This window comes from Marmota monax, unplaced genomic scaffold (genome assembly GCF_021218885.2).
Source record: "Marmota monax isolate L192 unplaced genomic scaffold, Marmota_monax_Labrador192_F-V1.1 WCK01_AAM20220418_F8-fsc00095, whole genome shotgun sequence".
In the NCBI taxonomy this organism is placed as follows: Eukaryota; Metazoa; Chordata; class Mammalia; order Rodentia; family Sciuridae; genus Marmota; species Marmota monax.
Genome location: NW_026695244.1, coordinates 2,195,695 through 2,216,472, shown reverse-complemented (window position 1 = coordinate 2,216,472; position 20,778 = coordinate 2,195,695). Strand labels below are relative to the sequence as shown.

At 33.8% G+C, this 20,778-nt stretch overlaps 1 protein-coding gene across 10 annotated transcripts in view; it reads right to left on the bottom strand.

Annotated features, from left to right (window-relative positions):
• Nbeal1 (neurobeachin like 1) overlaps nucleotides 1–20,778 on the bottom strand; it is a 188,116-nt gene that overhangs the window by 113,862 nt on the left and 53,476 nt on the right. For all 10 annotated transcript variants that reach the window (XM_058578199.1, XM_046462953.2, XM_046462954.2 and 7 more), the window contains 2 exons: nucleotides 15,229–15,535; nucleotides 5,547–5,653 (listed from right to left, as the gene is read on the bottom strand). In XM_058578199.1, the coding sequence (XP_058434182.1) occupies nucleotides 5,547–5,653; nucleotides 15,229–15,535 (414 nt within the window). The remainder of the gene's footprint in view (nucleotides 1–5,546; nucleotides 5,654–15,228; nucleotides 15,536–20,778) is intronic.

Here is a 20,778-nt window from a genome sequence, read left to right as displayed (position 1 = left end):
GGTGTAGGAGGGTAAAAACCTAGGATCAAATAGGTAATGCCAGCATTTTTAGAAACGGAATATTCCAAAGAGACTGAAGAATGGCCACTGTGGTACACAGAAACAAAGAGCATAGAAAAGATGAGTATGTTGATAATTCAGAAACAATTCTTTTTAAGTTTCTCAAGAAGGCAACAAGCAACAGTGACAAACGGAAAATGCCAGCAACAATAACAACTAGTGTCCATTTAACTTGGAAACTAAAAGGTTTAAGGACCTTGATTAGAAACAGTTTTATGGAGATGCACAGAGGCAGAACCTCGATGTGGTTTGAAATTAATAGAATTTGTCCTCTCTTTCAAAATGCTCCAGACCTGGTAACTACACATTTAATTTTATTCTTGTAGTTATAGGAGACTCTATCTCACCTAAAAATAGGACAAAGCATAAGACCCTTTCAATTGGGTTATACTAGTTATGAGATGTCCCTGATAGACATACCAGTTGACAGTTCTATATGTATAGCAAAGTTCTATTATCAAAATCACAAATGTGGGGCTAGGGTTGTGGCTCAGTGGTAGAGCACTTGCCTAGCATGTGTGAGTCACTGGGTTCGATCCTCAGCACTCACATAAAAATAAATAAAATAAAGGTATTGTGCCCTTGTGTCCATCTACAACTAAATGTAAATATGCACATGGGCATAAATGCATTTTCAATTGTAGAAAACTACACCAATGAGAGAAAACAGAGCAAAAAACAAACAACCAAGAGATGAAACACTCTGGAACAAAGGGTTAAGAGCAGGCCACAGTGTCAGTCATCTCTGGAAGACTTGAGCACATTCCACTGCCTATTTTTTGCCTTCTAGGTCCAATCAAAAGACTTCCTACAAGTTCTAAGTTTTAAATAGCAGTTCCTATGACCGTGGGACACTTATTAAATTTTACAATATTTACTATCCAAGCAAAACTCAAATAATTCAGTACATCATTCAAATGATCAAAAATACAGCATTTAAAATGTGGAGGACATAAACCTATTTAAAATTCATTTTCAAGAAAAATGCTTATTATATTCCATTAAAAAATAAAATTGAAATTTGAAGAGATTTTCAACCTCTTAAAAATGGGGTTTAATACAATAGACACTAGAATGGCAGTATGTATAAACGTGGATGTATATCCAATGTGATCCTGCAATCTGTACACGTGGTAAAAATAAAAATTCATACCCCACTTGAATCAAATGTATGAAATATGATATGTCAAGATCATTGCAATGTTTTGAGCAACCAACAAAAAAAAAAGGGATTTGAGGAATGGGAATCGGAAAGACAGTAGAATGAATCAGACACAACTTTCCTAGGTTCATATATGAACACATGACCAGTGAAATTACACATCATGTATATCCACAAGAATGGGATCCTAATAAGTTAGACTCCATGTATATATAATATGTCAAAATACACTCTACTATCATGTGTATCTAAAAAGAATTTTTAAAAATTTTTAAGTGGAGTTTGAATTATTTTTTCTTTATATTCTGCTAACTTTTTCCCCCAATGTTGTGTATGTGAGCTGAAACTGCTTTTCTTAAATGAAGTCAGTATATGGTATGCTCCACTTGTGAAAATAAGTAGTTCTCCTTTTGTGTTTCTGCCCTTTAGCATCTATTAGGTGCAGTTTTCCATACAGTCTAGTCTCTATATCTTGTGTTTGGCATCAAAATACTGTTGCACTATAAAATGGCATCTTATGTTTTATGAAATTCACTAACAAACATATTAAAGTTTCTACAGGGGCTGGGGTTGTGGCTCAGGAGTAGAGCACTTGCCTAGCACATGCGAGGCCTTGGGTTCGATCCTCAGCACTACATAAAAATAAATAAACAAAATAAAGGTATTGTGTACAACTAAAAAATAAATATTAAAAAAAAGTTTCGGGCCTGGGGATGTGGCTTAGGCAGTAGCATGCTTGCCTGGCATGTGCAGGGCGCTGGGTTCGATCCTCAGCACCACATAAAAATAAAATAAAGATGTTATGTCCACTGAAAAAACTAAAAAATAAATATTAAAAAAAAAGTTTCTACAAGTCTGTACTAACTTCTATAGCCTCTGAACAACTGTAGAAGAGGATAACACTAATACTGAAAACTATCAAACAGCTGAATGTTTCAAATTTTGCTTTAGTGTTATAATACGGTTTAGAGATATCAAAACATACTAATTCCCTCTATTGATACTATTCAGCTTGATTCTTGATCTTACTTTCCCATTAACAGAAACACATTTTTCCATTAGAAATTATGAAAATTATTACCTTTTACGCATGGGTAAAAAGTGGTAATAATTCCCATAAATTTTAGAATATATTTATATTGTATGGGAGAACTGATACACCACCAATGTATCTATTTTACAATAAGAATGTATTACTTAGCTAGGTGTGGTGGTGCATCCCTGTAATCCCAGCTTCTCAGGGCAAATTGAGGCAGGGGGATCTCAGACTAGGCTACTTAGTGAGACCTTTTATCAAAATAAAATTTTTAAAAGGCATTGGGGATATAGCCCAGTGGAAGAGTGCCTTCGTAGCATGCTTGAGGCCCTGAGTTTTAGCCCCAACTGAGGGAACAAAAAGAAAAGAAAAAAATGAAGGCTTTTGAAGTCAAGGAGAATTAAACTGAAACTCTGGCTCTGTCACTTCTTGCCTGATCTATAAAGTAGTCATTATGAGGACAAGATATATTGTGTGACCTCAAATGCAAGCAAGGCATCTAACACTGTCCATCATATTAGTAAGCACTTAATCATAATAGTAACCTTTATTTTTATAGAACTATAGAGGTCATTTCTTTTTTATTGTATCAATTTTTCTACAATAAACATTTTCTTTTCTTTTTTTTTAAAGAGATAGAACGAGAAAGAGAGAGAGAGAGAAAACTTTTTTTAATGTTTATTTTTTAGTTTTCGGTGGACACAACATCTTTATTTTATTTGTATGTGGTGCTGAGGATCGAACCCAGTGCCCCGCACATGCCAGGCGAGCGCATTACCGCATGAGCCACATCCCCAGTCCCAATAAACATTTTCAACAGAGAATATGTTTCAGAAATGTGCATGTAATTAAAAATTTTCAACTTGACATGTCCAAAAATCTTTGTAAAAAGCAAACCTAAAAAAATATTACCCTTACATCAAACTATTTCCTCATTTTATTAGCTAAGTATTTATATAAAATATTCTAATCTGCTATAAAAGTAAACCAAGTGAAAGATAAACAATATTTGTATTTTAGTGTAGTAAAATTCTGACTTTAAAAAGTTTTTCTGAGGGGCTGGGGGTGTGGCTCAGTGATAGGGTGCTCACCTAGCATGTGTGAGGCACTGGGTTCCATCCTCAGCACCACATAAAAAAATAAATAAATAAAATAAAGGTATTGTGTCTATCTACAACTAAAAAAACCCCAGAAATTAAAAAGCAAAGTTTTTCTGAGAAATGACCATCATTATTGATGGAAATTAACAGTTATTCCAGAATTATAATATGAATGACAGAACAAGTGCCACTTTTAAAACAGCATGTACAGTTTAACCTGATGCTGTAAGAAAAGAAAAAAAAAAGTGAAAAGTAAGAGAAGGATAAGGCAGATACTTTGAGAAAGAATAACTATTTTCCCCATCATGATACACAGTAGGTTTCTTGTGAAAATGTTACCAAAAGTGTGTTGGGGAAGAGAAAATGTCTAGAACTCTAGATTAAATCAATGGAATCTGTTTGAACTAGAAATAATTTTCTAAAGTCTAAATTCAGAAACAAAATGATACAACTTCATAACCCCTTACTTATTTATAATAATAAGTATGCATGATGGTATAATAAGGATGATTATAAAACTTACATTTAACCAAAACAGCTATGAAAAGATGATTGCACTGATAAAATGTTACCTTTAATTTTTTGAAATCTAAGATCATGTATTAGAATCAAAAACGGTTAAGAAGAACATTAATAGGAAGTATACATAGTCTAGTCAGACTAAAGAGGTCAAATTAGATTTAAAATTTCTAAAAAATATTTTGTGGTCTTTATATTTTTATTTATTTGGAAATTAGCTGGTTAAATAGTGAATGCTTCCCAGCAGCTTGGGAGGCTGAGCCAGAAGGACCACAAGTTCAAAGCCAGCCTCAACAATGGCAAAGGGCTAAGCAATGCAGTGAGACCCTGTCTCTAAATAAAATATAAAATAGGGCTGGGGATGTGGTTCAATGGTCCTGAGGTCAATCCCCAGTACCAAAAAAAAAAAAAAAAAAGCAAATGCTTAGGTTTATCTGAAATTGTTGCAAATTTTATAGCATAATAAATTTTGATAAAAACAAAATACCTGGGCAAAGGGTGTGTTTTAGTGGTAGAGCACATCCCTGGCATGCACGAGGCCCCAGAGGTTTGATCCCCAGCATTAAATAATTTACCACCTAGGGCCTCGTGCATGCCAGGGATGTGCTCTACCACTAAAGTTTGGTTCCAATGTAATGATCACCAAAAGTTCTTATACAGTCTATAAGATCTTATGGAATTTAGCTCTTTTCTCCTTCTGATTTTATTTCTAGCCCCACGGCCTACTACTTCTTGTTCCTCAAATATACTAAGAGTGCTTCCACTTCAAGAACTTTGGTATTCTAGCAAGGAAACTCTGATATTTGTGTAGGTTGGCTCATTCATTTCCTATACATCTCTCCTCAAATGTCCCCTTACTGGAGTCTCTTTGCCTAACCGAAGTAGATACAAAAGCAGTATCTTATTTTTTCCTAGCCTTCTACCTACTGTTTCTTTGTGGCATTCACCATCAACAGATCTCCTATATATTTTGTGTTTCTTTTTTGTCTTGCTCCCAACCAAAGTGTAAGTACTGGAGGACAGTACTTTCGTCTTTTTTCTTAAATCAATAATTTGAGAATAGAAGCTGACACACAGTTGATACACAGTAAATATTAGTCTACTTAGTTAACTAAAAAGCCATTTCTTATACAAAAATATCATTCAGTCAATGACATACAATTTGAGTTGGAGTAATAGATTTGCAATGAGAAATCCATGTTTTATATAAATATTCCCTCTTATCAGTGGCAGACAATAATAGAATACATAACATGGAGTACTTTCCAGACTGGTCAAAGACAACATTTCCAACTGAACTGTTTTCAAAGAACTAAAGGCAAAATCTAGATCATCTTAGTATGCTCTGACACAAATGGCTAGCCAAGAAATCAGAAGCAACTAACTTTAAAGGGTCTCCAGTATCTTCCTGGACTAAATGGAAAAAAAAATATTTATATCATGAACTGAAATGCTCGTTATATAAATAAATTAGTTTTCAGTTTGACTCTTTTTAAAGTACTTAGACAATTAGAAATGATTTAATGCTAATTTCAATCAGTAAAGAACTTGATTACATAAATGCAAACACAAACTATTAAAACAGTAACAATATACTAAAATTTGAATTAAAACATAAAGAAAAAAAAATTTTTCTCAAAACTTAAAGGTGATAATAGTAGAAAAGTACCTTGCAGTTCTGTAGTAGTCGTATGAGATGTTCAAAGCAATTACTATTAAGAAAAATGGCCTGAAGAACAGGCCTGTCTGTGCAATCCAACATGGCTGTGATGGTATCTAGGAAAATAAAAACAAAAATCTTCCATGTAATGGTAAAAATTTGGAATCATACACACATTTACTATTATCATTTTAAATTTAGGCTTTGCAGTTGACAGAACAGATATAAGTTAATTGGGCAATAACAGCTATGAAGAATAGACAACAAAATTTGTAATTATTACTTGAAAGAAATAGTGAACATTTTCATAATTTAAAATACTTAAATTTTACATGACTCATATATATTTCCCAGAGATTTATTTAGTTATTCTTCCATCATAAGGCTCAAGTCTAACCAACTGTTTGTGCCCAACTTGCTATTAATAGGCAAACTGGTTGTTTTACAACACTTATATTTACACATTATAAAATTAACACATGGTCCTGAAAAAGACAACAATGTTTTGCTCTCATTTCCTATTAAAGAGATATCTCCATCCAGAAACCAAAGGACATCTATCATGGGAAATACCATGTTTTTGTTCCTAATAAAAAAGAACTCCATTCAATACAGTCAAAAATGTATTTATAAACTTTCAATAATTATAAAATATGACATGTTGTAACATATAAAATAATAAAGTATGTAAGATATGTCTTGTTTTCCTATAGAAGCAAATGTTGTAATGGATAATTTTCAATAAGATTTTGACGCCCATATTCTAAACTGATCTCACATATACATGAAGCTATACACGAAACCATTAATGTTGATTATGTCTGGGTAGTAGGATATAAAGAACATATTTTGTTTCTTTATAATTATGTGAATTTTCTAGTTTAGCTGTAATTACAATATTTTACTTCTTTAATAATGAACTGTCAGTTAATAACATTTGCATTTAACATGGCAATGCAGTAAGAAACCACATATATTGTTGAGGGAGCTTACAAAGTAGAACAAAAAAAGGACAAATATCTACAAAGTGACACAAACATCCACCACAAAGAGAGGGGGAAAGAGAAACAAAGACACATAGAAGCTTTGAGGAAAAACAAAATCAAAGGCCCTCTAGAGCATGGACAGACACTATAAATGTTATAAAAGCATAAAGAAATCAATTTTTATCATAAGTAAAACATTACAAATGGCAATTTCTGAAAATCTACACGTTCTAGAATTCTGGGGCCACACTGACTTTTCTAACATATACTTTTAGTGAATTACACTTTCTCTTCCCCTTCATCCCTACTTTGCCCCATGCTGGGGATTAAATCCAGAGAAGGGGCTCTAACACTGAGCTACATTTCCAGTCCTCCTTTTTTTTTTTTTTTTCTGAGTTAGTGTTTCAATAAATTGTGCTGCCCAGCCTCAAACTTGCAGTTTTCCTGCCTCAGCCTCCTAAGTATGTGGGATTACAGGTGTGTGCCACCATGCATTGTTTATATTACTTTCACGAAAGAATGCATATTTGACTTTGATGTTGCTAAACTGAGGGTATTGTAGACAAACAAATTAATTAAATTATTTGGAAGTTAAAATATAAAGTCATATGCTATCTGAACTAAACAATCAAAACTTTCCATACAATGGCTCTGTATTTCAAAAGACAGTAGGAGATATGAAAGCAAAACATAGACTCAGGCAAAATTACCTTTCTTTTATAATAGGTGATTTATAATTATATATAATAGTGGAACTCATTATGTGATATTCATAATGCACATAATTTGATTAATTTCATTCCCAAGTAGTCCCTCCCTCCTTCCCTTTCCCTGATCTACTTGCTCTACTATCTCCCTTCTATTAGTACCAATACTACTATTTTAATTAGTGCATTATAATTATATATAAAAGTAAAATTCATTATGGCATGGTTATACATGGACATGGCATAATTTGGTAGATTTCATTCCCCGAGTACTTCCCCATGTTCTCCGCTCCTGATCCCCTTCCTGTATTCTACTGGTCTCCCTGCAGTTGACATAATCTTATTTCTTCTTTATGGCTGTGTATACCATTTTCTTTATGCATTCTCCTGTTGACAGATACCTACACTGGTTCCACAGATTCACTGCTGATTGCGCTACCATACAATAAACATTGTACACATGTATCATTATAGGATGATGGGTTTAGTTCTTTTGGATAAGGTAAGATACCTGGGTTATGTGGTAGTTCTAATCCTAGCTACATACTGCTTTGCAAAGTTATTGTACTAATTTGCAGATCCATCAACAATGTATAAATGTTCCCTTTTCCCCATATCCTCACAAGCAATTTTTAAATTTATATTCTTGATGGATACCATTTATTCTAACAGAAGTGAGATGTAATATCAATGTAGTTTTGAATTGCATTTCCCTGATTACTAATGATATTGGACTTTTTTTTATAAATTTGTTAGCCATTTGTATTTCTTCTTTTGAGAAATGTGTGTTTACATCTTTTGCCCATTTATTGACTGGGTTATTTGATGTCTTGATGTTAAGCTCATTCAGTTCTTTATATATGCTGGATATTAATCCTGTCAGAAAAGGTAGCTAACAAAGACTTTTCTCCCATTCTGTGGGCTCTCTCTTCATGCTCTTGTTTCTTCTGATGTGCAGAAGTTTTAAATTTGAAACCATCCTACTTATTAATACCTGGATGTATTTCTTGAGCTTTAAGAAAGTCAATGCCTGTGCCAATATGTTAGAATGTTGACCCTGTTTTCTTCTAGCAATAGTAGTGTTTCTGATCCAATTCCTACATCTTTGATTCACTCACTTTGAATTAATTTTTGTGCAGGGTGAGAGATTTGAAGCAGTTTCATTCTTCAACATACGGATATACAATTTTCCCAGCATCATTTGTTATAAAGGCTATCTTTTCTCCAACACATATTTTTAACACCTATGTCAAGGATCAGATGAGTATGAATCTATCTTTCCTGTCTTCTATTCCATTGGTCTCCATGTTTGTTTTTTTGCCAATACATGCCATTTTTGTTACTACTGCTCTATAGTATATTTTGAGATCAGGTATTTTGATGTCTTCAGTACTGCTCTTATTGCATAGAATAATGGCTATTTTAGGAATATCATTTTTCCAAATGAATTTTAGGACTTTTTTCTCTCAAGTTCTGTGAATACATCACTAGTATTCTGATGGGAATTGCTCTAAAGCTATAGACTGTTTTTGATTATATGGCCATTTTGTCAATATTAATTCTGGCTACCAAAGAATCTTTGCATCTTCTAAGGTCATCTTTAATTTCTTTCTTCAATGTTCTATAATTTTCACCTCCTTGCTTAGACTTATTCCCAGATAATTTTTAAAGGCGATTATGAATAGAATTGTTTTCTTCATTTCTTTCTCCACAGGTTCATTATTGGCATACAGGAAAGCTGCTGATTTTTGTATGTTGATCTTCTGCTACTTTGCTGAACTTGCTAGCTCCAGAAGTTTTCTGATGGAGTTTTTTGATTCTTCTAAATAGAGGATCATATCATCAGCAAACAGATAATCTGACTTCTCCTTTTTCTGCTTGTATCCCTTTAGTTTTCTTCTCCTGACTAACCACTCTGGCTGGTTTCATATATTATATTGAATAGGAGTGGTGAGAGTAGACATCTTTGTCTTATTCCTGATTTAAGAGGAAATGCTTTCAGATTTTCTCCAATCAGTATGATGCTGGCTTTGTTTTTTTATATATATATATATATATATATATATATATATATATATATATATATATATCCTTAATAATGTTAAGTTTCTTCTATTCCTAGTTTCTTCAGTGCTTTTTTTAAAAAAAATTTGTAGTTATAGATGAAAGGTATGCCTTTATTTGTTTATTTTTATGTGGTGCCGAGGATTGAACCCAGTGCCTCACATGTGCTAGGCAAGTGCTCTGCCACTGAGCTACAGCCCCAGTCTCTTCAGTGCTTTTTTAATATGAATGGGTGCTCAATTTTGTCAAAGATTTTTTTCTGCATCTATTGAGATGATCATGTCATTACTGTCCTTAATTCCGTTTATGTGATGCATTACATACAGAGATTTGTGTATGTTGAACCAACTTTGCATTCCTGGAATGGAAGAAACTTGATCATGATGTACAAGCTTCTTAATGTGTTTTTGAATGTGGAATTCTAATATTGTATTAAAGATTTTTGTAACTATGTTCATCAGGAATAGTGTCTGTAGTTTTCTTTCCTTGATGAGTCCTTGTCTGGTTTTGGTTTGAAGGTGATATTGGCCTCATAGAATGAATTTAGGAATATTCCCTATTTAAAAAAATAATTTGGGGAGGACTGGCATTAGTTCTTTTTTAATGGTCTGGTAAAACTCATCTCAGAATCCATTTTGTCCCTGGCTTCTTTCTTGGAAGGCTTTTTATCACTGCTTCAATATTTTTACTTGCTATTGGTCTGTATACACTTTTTTTATCCTCTTGGTTCAATTTGGGTAGGTCACATGTATCTAGACATTTGTCAATAACTTCTAGATTTTCCAATTTATGGGAACATAAGGTTTCAAAACAGTCCCTAATGATACTTTTAATTTCAGAAATATTCATTATGATATCTCCTTTTTTATATAATTTTGTTGATCTGGGACTTCTCTTTCTTTTATTCAGTTTGGTTAAGGGTTCATCAATCTTGCTAATCTTTTCAAAGAACCAACTCTTTGTTACATTGATACTTGGTATTTTTTTTTCTATAGATCATTAATTTAATCTAGTCTTATTTCCTGTATTCTACTGGTTTTGGAATCTGGCTGTTCCTGCTTTTCTAGGGTCTTGAGAATAACATTTGAGGGTTTTTATTCTGTTTTGTTTTGTTTTTTAATGTAAGCACTATAATGCTATAAACTCCTCTTAAAACCGTCTTCATAGTGTCCCAGAGATTTTGGTACATTGTCTTATTATTCTCATTTGATTCTAGGAATTTTACTAGTTTTCCCCTCATTTCTTCTATAATTCATTCCTTGATCAAAAGTATATCAATCAATCTCTGTGTTTGTTATCAATCAATCTCTGTGTTTGTTGTTAACTATAATTTTTCTTGATGTAGATTTCAAACTTCATTCTGTTATAATTTGATAAGATGCAAGGAATTATATTAATTTTTAAAATATTTGCTAAGACCTGCTTTGTGTCCTAAAATATAGACATTTTGCAGCTATGTTCCATGAGCTGAGAAGAAAGTAAATTCAGCTATTGATGGATAAAATTATTCTATAGGTATCTGTTAGATCAATTTGATTGATGGTATTTTTTAGGTCTGAAGTATATTTCTTGATTTTATGTCTGGATGACTTTTGAATTGTGAGAGTGATATGTTAAAATCATCCAGTATTACTGCATTTAGGGTCTGACCTTTTTTTTAAAATGTAATTAGGTAAACCAACATTTGATGCATAAAAATAACTAATACCATTTTATCTTCTTGATATGAAGTGACCTTACACATCTCTTCTGCTTAGCCTGAAATATAAGGATAGCTACTCCTTCTCATTTTTAAATCCATTTGCATGATATAACCTTTTCCTTTCAGCATATGGATGCCTTTCCCAATGAGTCTCTTGTAAATAGCATAGTTTTGGGTCTTGTTTTTCAATCTTTCAACTCTATAATTTTAGTTGGAGAGCTGATACCATTTACATTCAAAATTATTATGGAGAGATGTTTACAGTTTCTTGCCATTTTTATCTGTTTCATATATTTAACTGGTCTTTGTTTCATATATTTAATTTTCATTTTCTTAACTGTTCTTATAATGAGCTTCATCCATTCAAGAGCTGAAGGGGCATGTAGTATTTCTTTAAGCTTATTCTGCAGTGTTTGCTTAGAGATCATAAATTCTTTTAGTTTTTCCTTATGTTGGAAAATTTTTATTTCTTCTCTGATTCTGATGCCTAGGTTTGCTGGATAAAACAATCTCGGTTGGCAACTGTTTTCTTTCAGGTCTGGAATTACTTCACTCTAAGCACTCCTAACTTCTAGAGTCTGTGTTGAGAAGTCTGAAGTAAACCTTATTGGTTTACCTCTAAATATGACCTCACATTTTTCTCTTGAGGCTTTTAATATTGTATCCTTATTTTTTAATATTTATTTTTTAAGTTGTAGTTGGGCACAATATCTTTAATTTATTTATTTATTTTTATGTGGTGCTGAGGATTGAACCCAGGGCCTCACCTGTGCTAAGCAAGTGCTCTACTGCTGAGCCACAACCCCAACCCCTGTATACTTATTTTTCATGTTAGACATTTTGTGTTGAAGAGGTTCTTATTTGAACTTGTCCATTTGCGGTTCTAAGGCCTCCTGTGTGTATATGTCCATCTCATTCCAAAGATATGAAAATTCTTCTGACATTATTTCACTAAAAAGTTATTAATGCCAAGAGCTTGTATTTCCATGCCCTCTTCTATTCCAATGACTCTTAAGTCAGATCTATTTTTCTCAGAGTTCTTGTATATTCTTATCATATTTTTTTATTACTGCTGAGTATTCAAGTTAATATACCCTGACTTCAAAGTATAAAGTTTTATTTTCTATATAACCCAATCTGTTGGTTATACTTTTAACTAAATTTTTAATTTGATTTATTGTGTCTTTCATTCCTTTTTTTATTGATTTAAAAAAAATGACAGCAGAATGCATTATAATTCTTATTACACATATATACCACAATTTTTCATATCTCTGTACATAAAGTATGTTGACACCCCATTCGTGTCTTCATACATGTACTTTGAATAATGATGTCTATCACATTCCACCATCCTTGCTAATCCCCTGCCCCTCTCCCTTTCCCTCCCACCCCTATTCCCTATCTAGAATTCATTTATTCGTCCCATGTTCCCCCTCCCTAACCCACTATGAGTCAGCCTCCTTATATCAGAGAAAACATTCAGCATTTGTTCTTTTTTTTTTAAAAAAAAATATGCTTTAGTTGTCAATGGACCTTTAGTTTATTTATTTATATGTGATACTGAGAACCGAACCCAGTGCCTCACTCATGCTAGGCAAGCACTCTGCCACTGAGCCACAACCCCAGCTCCTCAGCATTTGTTCTTTAGGGATTGGCTAACTTCACTTAGCATGAGGTCTGACTGGTTTCTTTTCAGAATCTATATTTATTGAAATGATTTTTCCCCTCCAGCATTTTTGCTTTCAATTTCCTAGATCTTCTTTTAGCTCATTAATCACTTTAATAATCAACATTTCAGTAATTTTTCTCTGTAATTTTAATCCCAATCAATATCTGTGGGTTCCAAGGACTGGTAATGTAGCTCATTGGTATCGGTGATAGAGTGCTTGTCTACTATGCATTAGGCCTTGAGTTCAATACCCAGCTCAACAAAAGAGAGAGAGAGAGAGAGAATGAATGAATCAACATGTATGGTTTCCCTTATTGGAGAATTGTAAATTTGGGGAAAAACTTGTTTGCATGTTTCCTTATGTTTTCAGAGGTGCCAGACAGACATATCTGTTGAAATATATTCCCCTTCCTCTTATGTGAGGGTCCTTTGGTGAGTAGTTACCTACTTTTAATAAATTCTACATTGATGGTATATCTTAGCTTTGACACATAGGTTCAGCGTAAGCCTAGTGATAATTTCAACTTCCAATGACTCTTTGAAAGGATACAGTGCTACAAGTAACCTTGGTAGTAATTGCTAATGATCTCTACAAATATATTAACCCAAGAGGAACATGAGTGAAAAATAACATTCAATAGGCTGAAAGGGTTACACATTAAAAACTATAGACTAAATTGAATTTGAAGATGGGATAAAAAATAATATAGATTACAGGCATGGTGGCACATGCCTGTAATCCCAGCAACTCAGGAGACTGAGGCAAGAGGATCACAAGTGAAAGGCCAGTCTGAGGAACTCAGACCCTCAGCAACTTAGCAAGATCTGTCTCACAACAATGAAAACAGAAAGAAATAAAAGGACTGAGGATATAGCTAAGTGGTAAAGTACCCTTGGTTTCAATACCCAGTACTAAGAAAATAAATTTTAAAAAATAAAACAAAATAGATCTGGGCAAGTGGCTAATGCTTCTATTCCCAGTGACTTGAGAAGTTGAGTCAGGAAGACTGCAGGTTCAAGGCCAGTCAGCAACTTAGCAAGACCTCAGCAACTTAGTGAGACCCATTCTCAAAATAAAAAAGGACGGGGGATATAGATCAGTGGTAAAGTCCCCAGGTTTAATTCCTAGTACCGAAAAAAAAAAAAAAGTAAATAAGTAAAATAATATAACATAAAATAGAGAAAAGAGAAAAATAGAAAAGATGGAATAAAGGGTTGGGGGAGGGGGAGAGGTGAGGATGAGGGTGGGAAGGGAGACAGAAGTTAAAATGGGAAGACAACATCAGTGTAGAAGAAGCTGAAGTGGAACAGTCATGTATAGGAGATCTTAGGTAATATCAATCAGCCAAGACATTAATATCATTCAAAGGTTCAGATTAATTGCTGAAGTTTTTTAGAGTCTTTTGTATCTGGTGTTTCAAATTTTAGCAATTGCCAACTATGAAGAAGTCACTCAAATGCAAATTTTGTATCATTCCCTTATTTCAGCTCTCACCCAAACAGTCTCAACTTATTAGGTGAATCCATATGCAGAATTCTACCCACTCCTTGCCTGATCACCCCTGATAGAGAGGCAATGAGGATAAACTTCTTTCTCAGTTTGGCTTTGTTGTTTCATCAGGGGGTGATAGTGTAAGTCTCTCAGGTCAATTGGGGAGTTCCTTCATCTGCTTCATCTAAAGATTAATCTGGATTGAACTGTACTTCATTCTGAGAGCCCCTATTTATGTGCTATACTTTTGGGCTGTGGGTGGGGGCAGGCAGACAGGAGGTACTTTCCATCCAATCCTGTTCAGACCTAGATCCCCACCCTCTGCCAGTCACATTCTTAATCCCACAGATCAGTCAGTCAATTTCAAATGGAATCCCCCTTTGTTTCTGGGCACTCTGCAGAGTCCATCAGGGTTCTAAAAATTCTTCTTTACTCAGATTGGCTCTCATACTCACCAATCCAGTGAAAAGTATAGCCTATGTTGCTGTTTGGTCTTGGATATTCAAAAAGCAAGTATACCAAGTACACACACACATACACAAATACACACATACAAGCAAGCATGTTAAGGTGCAGGAATTCCAAGTCTACTGGCTCAGGAAGTCCGATCAATAACTCCCTTGTTCCTTCAAGCGGTTGGTGCTTCCCCTGTTCCAACAACCCAGGGAGAGTCAAATACCTTTGATGGGGATTACCAGTTCTCTCTCTCTAGCTTCTTGGTAGATTTTCTAATTTATTAGCTGCTCTGGTTGTGGATATGTTAATATAGCATCTGTTTCTTAAATTCAGCGGAAAATCTCTCTCTTCTGGTTGCCCCCCACTGAGCCACAGCACAATCGACGCTGCTGCCATCAGTTACCTTTTTAAACTCTCTGTTCTAGGAACCAACATTTTTAGTTTTCTTCTGCATACTAGCTTTCTGAGTTGCTTCCCTGCTTTCCTCCCGATAATTCTCCATCTCATTTTGCTGCTGCAGAACTGCTAATTTAACTCCCTCATAGGAAGCTGTTGACTGAGGAGCCCCATGTTTTATCTACTGTAAGAAAACTATCTTTATTGAATACTTACTCAGCATTTTGATCTGCAGAGCTATGAACCGGCTTTCCCACTGTCTGGATCTTCTTTGATTGGGTAAAGCTGAATGATCTGAATTTAACAATTTAAAATAGTTCTCCAGAATAGTACTGGTTTCCACTTGGCGCTGGTCAGAACTGCTAGTGAGAAGAATATGTACCACTTCTGTAAGGCACTTCAGAGTTAGTTCTACCTTTCTACCCACTTCTTCAGGATCTCCATCCTCCCAGGAATCACAATCTGCCAAAACTCTCATAAGAACTTCCATGGTGGCTGGAGAAATTGCTTGCAAAGCATTTCTCTGAAACAGTAAAGACAATAAAAATGAAAACAAATCTGAGGCTCTGTTAAGCTTGCAATAACAAAGAGAATTAAGTCTGCAGGCAACTTTTAATAAATCAACACATAAAATTTTTAATTTCACAGACACTGCTAGTATTTTACATATATTAAGTCTTCTGTTCCTCACTACTAATAGAAAATTCACTTTATACCCTCCCTTACAGCTATGGGCAACCATGTAACAGTGCTATTCAAGGATTTATGGCAAAACACTATGATGTTTACAAGTAAAAGGACCCTTTCTTTGTTCTTGGTCACTTTACCTTCTCCAATCCAGAATGCAGAAATAATATTTGAAACCACCTTTATACCATGTAAAGGTAAGTCCAAGGATTAAACTAGTAGCCTACTGAGAGCAGAAGAGGAATATCAAAGGTCCCTAGGCCTTGTTCTTTTCATTGAATTACTATACCAGCCTAGAATTGCCCACATCTGGATTTCTTATCTAAGAATTTAAAAACAACATCAGTTCAGTTAAGCCTCTCTTAAGTTATCTGTTGATTATACCAAATTCATACCAACTGATTTAGATATATATATATATACACAATGACTGGTTTGGCTCTAACGCTACAAACATATATCTGAAATACACTAAGTAACTGGTAGCTATATCAAGGTGCCCCACAAAACCTGGAAGCAGGGGCTGGGGAGATAGCTCAGTTGGTAGAGTGCCTGCCTACATGCAAAAGGCCCTGGGTTCAATCCCCAGCACCACAGGGAGAAAAAAAAAAAACTGGAAATGAGCAATATGTGTTGCCCAAAATTGTTAAATTCAAATATAACGAAACATTACATAGTTAGGCAAAATCATCTGCAAATAATAGCCCTTGGCTCATTAGAATGTGTTTTTACCAACATAATACATATATTTATATGTATATATAAATATATATAACTGTTTTATATAGCAGTTTTATCAATTTTTTCATCTGGATGTTATTTGCCTCCTTACAGTCATATCACCATATTTGGCAAAAATAATAATTTAAAACAAAAAGAGTGAATGTCAACTTCAGTATCTCTGTAGAAAAAACTGGCACATACCATTGTCTCCTTCATTACTTCCTTCGTCTTTGTGCCCTAAATGCCATGATGACTATAACTCTAGGAGGTACCTTATGGCATGAGAGACAATAGTAAGGATAACAGACTGACATTTAGAAGGAAATTGAGTCCCTGAAGATCCTGCTGGGGATTGAGCCCAAAGCCTTGTGCATGTTAAGGACATTCTCTACTAAGGGCTACACCCCCAACACTACAACTATTTTTTTTTTAATTGAAAGAAAGAAGTAAAATAATTTAAGCTGTTATAATTTTATTATTAGCTGCCATAAGTTTCTCACCCACCAAATTAGGATGATATACTTGTCCAACCTACCTCAGAAGGTGTGGGAAAGATTAAATTAAATAACAGGTGTGAAAGTGCTTTCAAAATGTTTTTTTAAAAGTGCCATGCATAAAGAGTTAATATATTATTCAAATCCATAAGCAGGTTATTATTATTTTTTTACTGTTTGAAAAGAAGCAAGCAGCATCCGCATGAGGTCTTGAGTGAATATGTGAGCCTTTGGCCTTCTCAGCAGTTGCCCTTTCTCTTACCACAAGTTGCTTTCAAATTTGCACCCAAACCTGTGGTACTTGGAAGCAAAAGACCCAATGAATCTGAGAAAGTGCCTCTGATGCAAATGAGTTGATCAAATGGTATAGTCTTTCATAGGGGACATCTTTGGCTAATTGTACTTTACAACTAGAATAGCTGGTTCAAGGCATTAATTGAATGTAAGTATAATCTTTTCAGCCTTTGCAGTGTGAAATAAGCATTAAAATTGATTGTTGAATACAGCATTTCCTTGGAAAACACCTTAGAACATTAGTTTTATGGTTATGAATATATGTGCCAGTACTTCTCAGGCTACATTGTAGATGTGAGCTTTTGTGGACTGCTTCTCTGAGTCATTGACTCAAATGTTGTTTATGTTTCTTCACGTAGTAAAATAATTTTTCTATTTCTGCTGCTAACCTAGGTGATAAGACTGTGATTTACTTAGTTTTTACAAGAGCAAAAAATTAAAGTATTATATTTACATGTCATATAGTCTTTACAACTATGCTATGTTACTGTTTATATATTACAAATAAACTAAAATACATGTAAATAGTTTATCTAATGTTAAACAACTAATTTGAGATGAACATGGGACTCAAACCTAGGTCATTCCCAAAGCCACTGCTTTTAACATAACACAATACAGAACAGGTTTGTGTGTGTGTGTGTGTGTGTGTGCGTATTCACAGATCACAAGAACAAATATGACAATGGAAAAACCCAGGCACAATGCTTTGGAAAGGAGATCAGTCTTTAGACTTTAATTTTGCAGTTCCTTGTGAGAAGATCATTCTTGCATCTTCAGATTTTTAACTCTTCCAAATCCCCTTGTCTGGATCCATTAAACAAACAACAAGCAACCTTCTGATTTTGATATAAATCTAACTCTAGCTATGCCCTGATCAAAAGATTTTCAGTACAAAAAAAATAAATTGGGCTTTTAATATCTACTTGTTTTTCATGTTAACGTTTTATTTCAGAGGTTTTGGGGATTGATTATCCCTGGACACTAATAAGAACACATCTCCATGTGTTCAAAAACAGAATGGGATCCAAGTACATTCTCCATTAGTCAATAACAATGCCATTTTCATTTTTTTTTTCAGGTACACTTATTCATAGTAGTGAAGAAATGAGAAAAATAGGAAGACAATGACCCAGTGTCTTCATCAGACATCAGCGAATACAGGAAGGTGACTAAGCTAACTTAAACTGGAAAATACATTACAAGGAGACATCATCTACTGGGTGAAGAGTAGGCCACATAGCCCACCAGGATTTTGGCTGGGTACCAAAAGGTAAAGGTTAAAAAACACAAAGTTCAGCATTGTTCTGGAAGCCACAAGAGGGGAAAATTTTTCAAAACTGCCCACTGAGTACAGGGACATTTGATAAAAATGATTTAGAAAGAAAACAAAAACAAGCCAAAGATAAAGAAGAAAAGGGGAACTGAGTATCAACAGATACTCTTAACCTCAGGATAGTATTTATAAAATCAATTTTATAAAATAAAATTTGGTGCATTAATTAAAAAGAGATTACCTATAGTCACCTGTTTATGCAATTTAATTGAAAAATGAAAATTACACTCTAGAAAATCTTCAAACAAAATAAGAAATAGTAAATAAGTTATCAAATAAACAGCAACTTCCTATTGCTATAAGATGAAAAGTTCCCACTGCTGTAAGATAAAGGGCTCATGAGCTCTTAAAAACAAATAAATATCTAAATCTTCACGAAGGCTTCCTCAGCATACAAAGAATTTCTTCCTAATGCCCATGATGATAAGGTAATAAACCTACAGTATTACTGATAGATCTTTAAACAAATTTTAATTAAGTTTTTATAAAAATGGGTTGTTTAATAAAATTATAATTTAAATATGTAATTGTACATAATATAAAGAAAATGTTGTAAAAAAATTTCATGTGAAAATAAAAAGCTAATAATTAAAAAAAGGAAGATAGGACTTTTAATCTGAGGAAAAAAAGAGAATTCAAGGGATCTATAAACTTGGATACAAACAATTATATCTTTATTTCCATTAATCTGACTAAAATTTAAATTTTCTTCAGATTTAAAACTCAGCTACAAAGCACAATTGTGTAATAAGTAATACTTGTGATTTTTGTCACTGATAAAAATCATGTTTTTTCATATAATTATTGCGGCATCTCAAAACAGCACTTACATTCATCTCTTCTTTGAAATTATATTAGTTATTAGATTTATTGCTACTGATTGATTGATTGAGATGAGATCTTCCCAAATTGCCCAGGTTGGTCTCTAACTCCTAGGCTCAAGGGATCCTCATGCCTCAACCTTTCAGGTAGCTGGAACTATAGGTGTGAGCCGCCATGTACAGATCACAGCGAAATCTTTTTATATCATGTTATAAACAGCACACATTAAGTCACATATTTGTCTCATTAAGATTTTAGTAACCATATTTCAGTATAACTGGTTTCTTTTGTGATCTTACGTACTTTACTTCAGGCATTTAAAAAGTTCTGACAAGGGCCCTTGTCAAACTGCCAAACAGGGATGTTATACAAAAAGAACAAAAAGTTAAAAACCTCTGATCTAAAGTGTATGATTTAAGAAAACATTGGGCTGGGGATGTGGCTCAAGCAGTAACGCGCTCGCCTGGCATGTGCGGGGCACTAGGATGCTCAGCACCACATACAAATAAAATAAAGATGTTGTGTCCATCAAAAACTAAAAAATAAATATTTAAAAAAATTCTCCCCCCCTTTAAAAAAAAAAGAAAGAAAACATAAAGTTCTTTCTGAATTATAATCCTGCTGTCAATTAGTAGTTATGCTAAAAATTTAGCAGAGATAGCTTTTAAAATGCTTAACTTAGAAAAGAAAAATTACTAGGGCTGGGGCTGTGGCTGTAAAGTGCTCATCTCACATGTTTGAAGCACTCTGTTCAATTCTCATCACCACATAAAATAAAAAAATAAAGGTATTATGTCCATCTACAACTAACAAAATATAAAAAAGAAAAGAAACTTTACGAGAATTTTTTTTGTAAAGTAATAAAAAAACAAGTTAGGCTTGTTGAAACATGACTAAAAAGTGTATGCATGCATTTAATAATTATAAATTTAAAAATTCTTTCTTTGGAAACCAAACTGCTAGAATTTGATTTCATCAAATTGACTAATAGGACTAACTTCCTCTATACTCTATGGTAATAACTAGTCACTGAAAGGCAACACAAATATGAACTTACAATACCAAAAACTGTTAAATTTGTTTATTTACCCAGTAATTTTATTGTTAGTGCTAATATTATTATTTAGGTTTTTTGGAAGATAATAATCAAAAGAAATAAGTTTAGCTTTTTTTTTTTAATATTTATTTATCGCCGGACACAACATCTTTGTTTGTATGTGGTGCTGAGGATCGAACCTGGGCTGCATGCATGCCAGACGGGCACACTACTGCTTGAGCCACATCCCCAGCCCATAAGTTTAGCTTTAAACAAGATATAAACTCAAAAATATTTGTATTCATGAAGTCATAAAAAGACAAAGAATACATTAAACAATCCATGGAAAGCTTTTTGCATTGTTAACTATTATT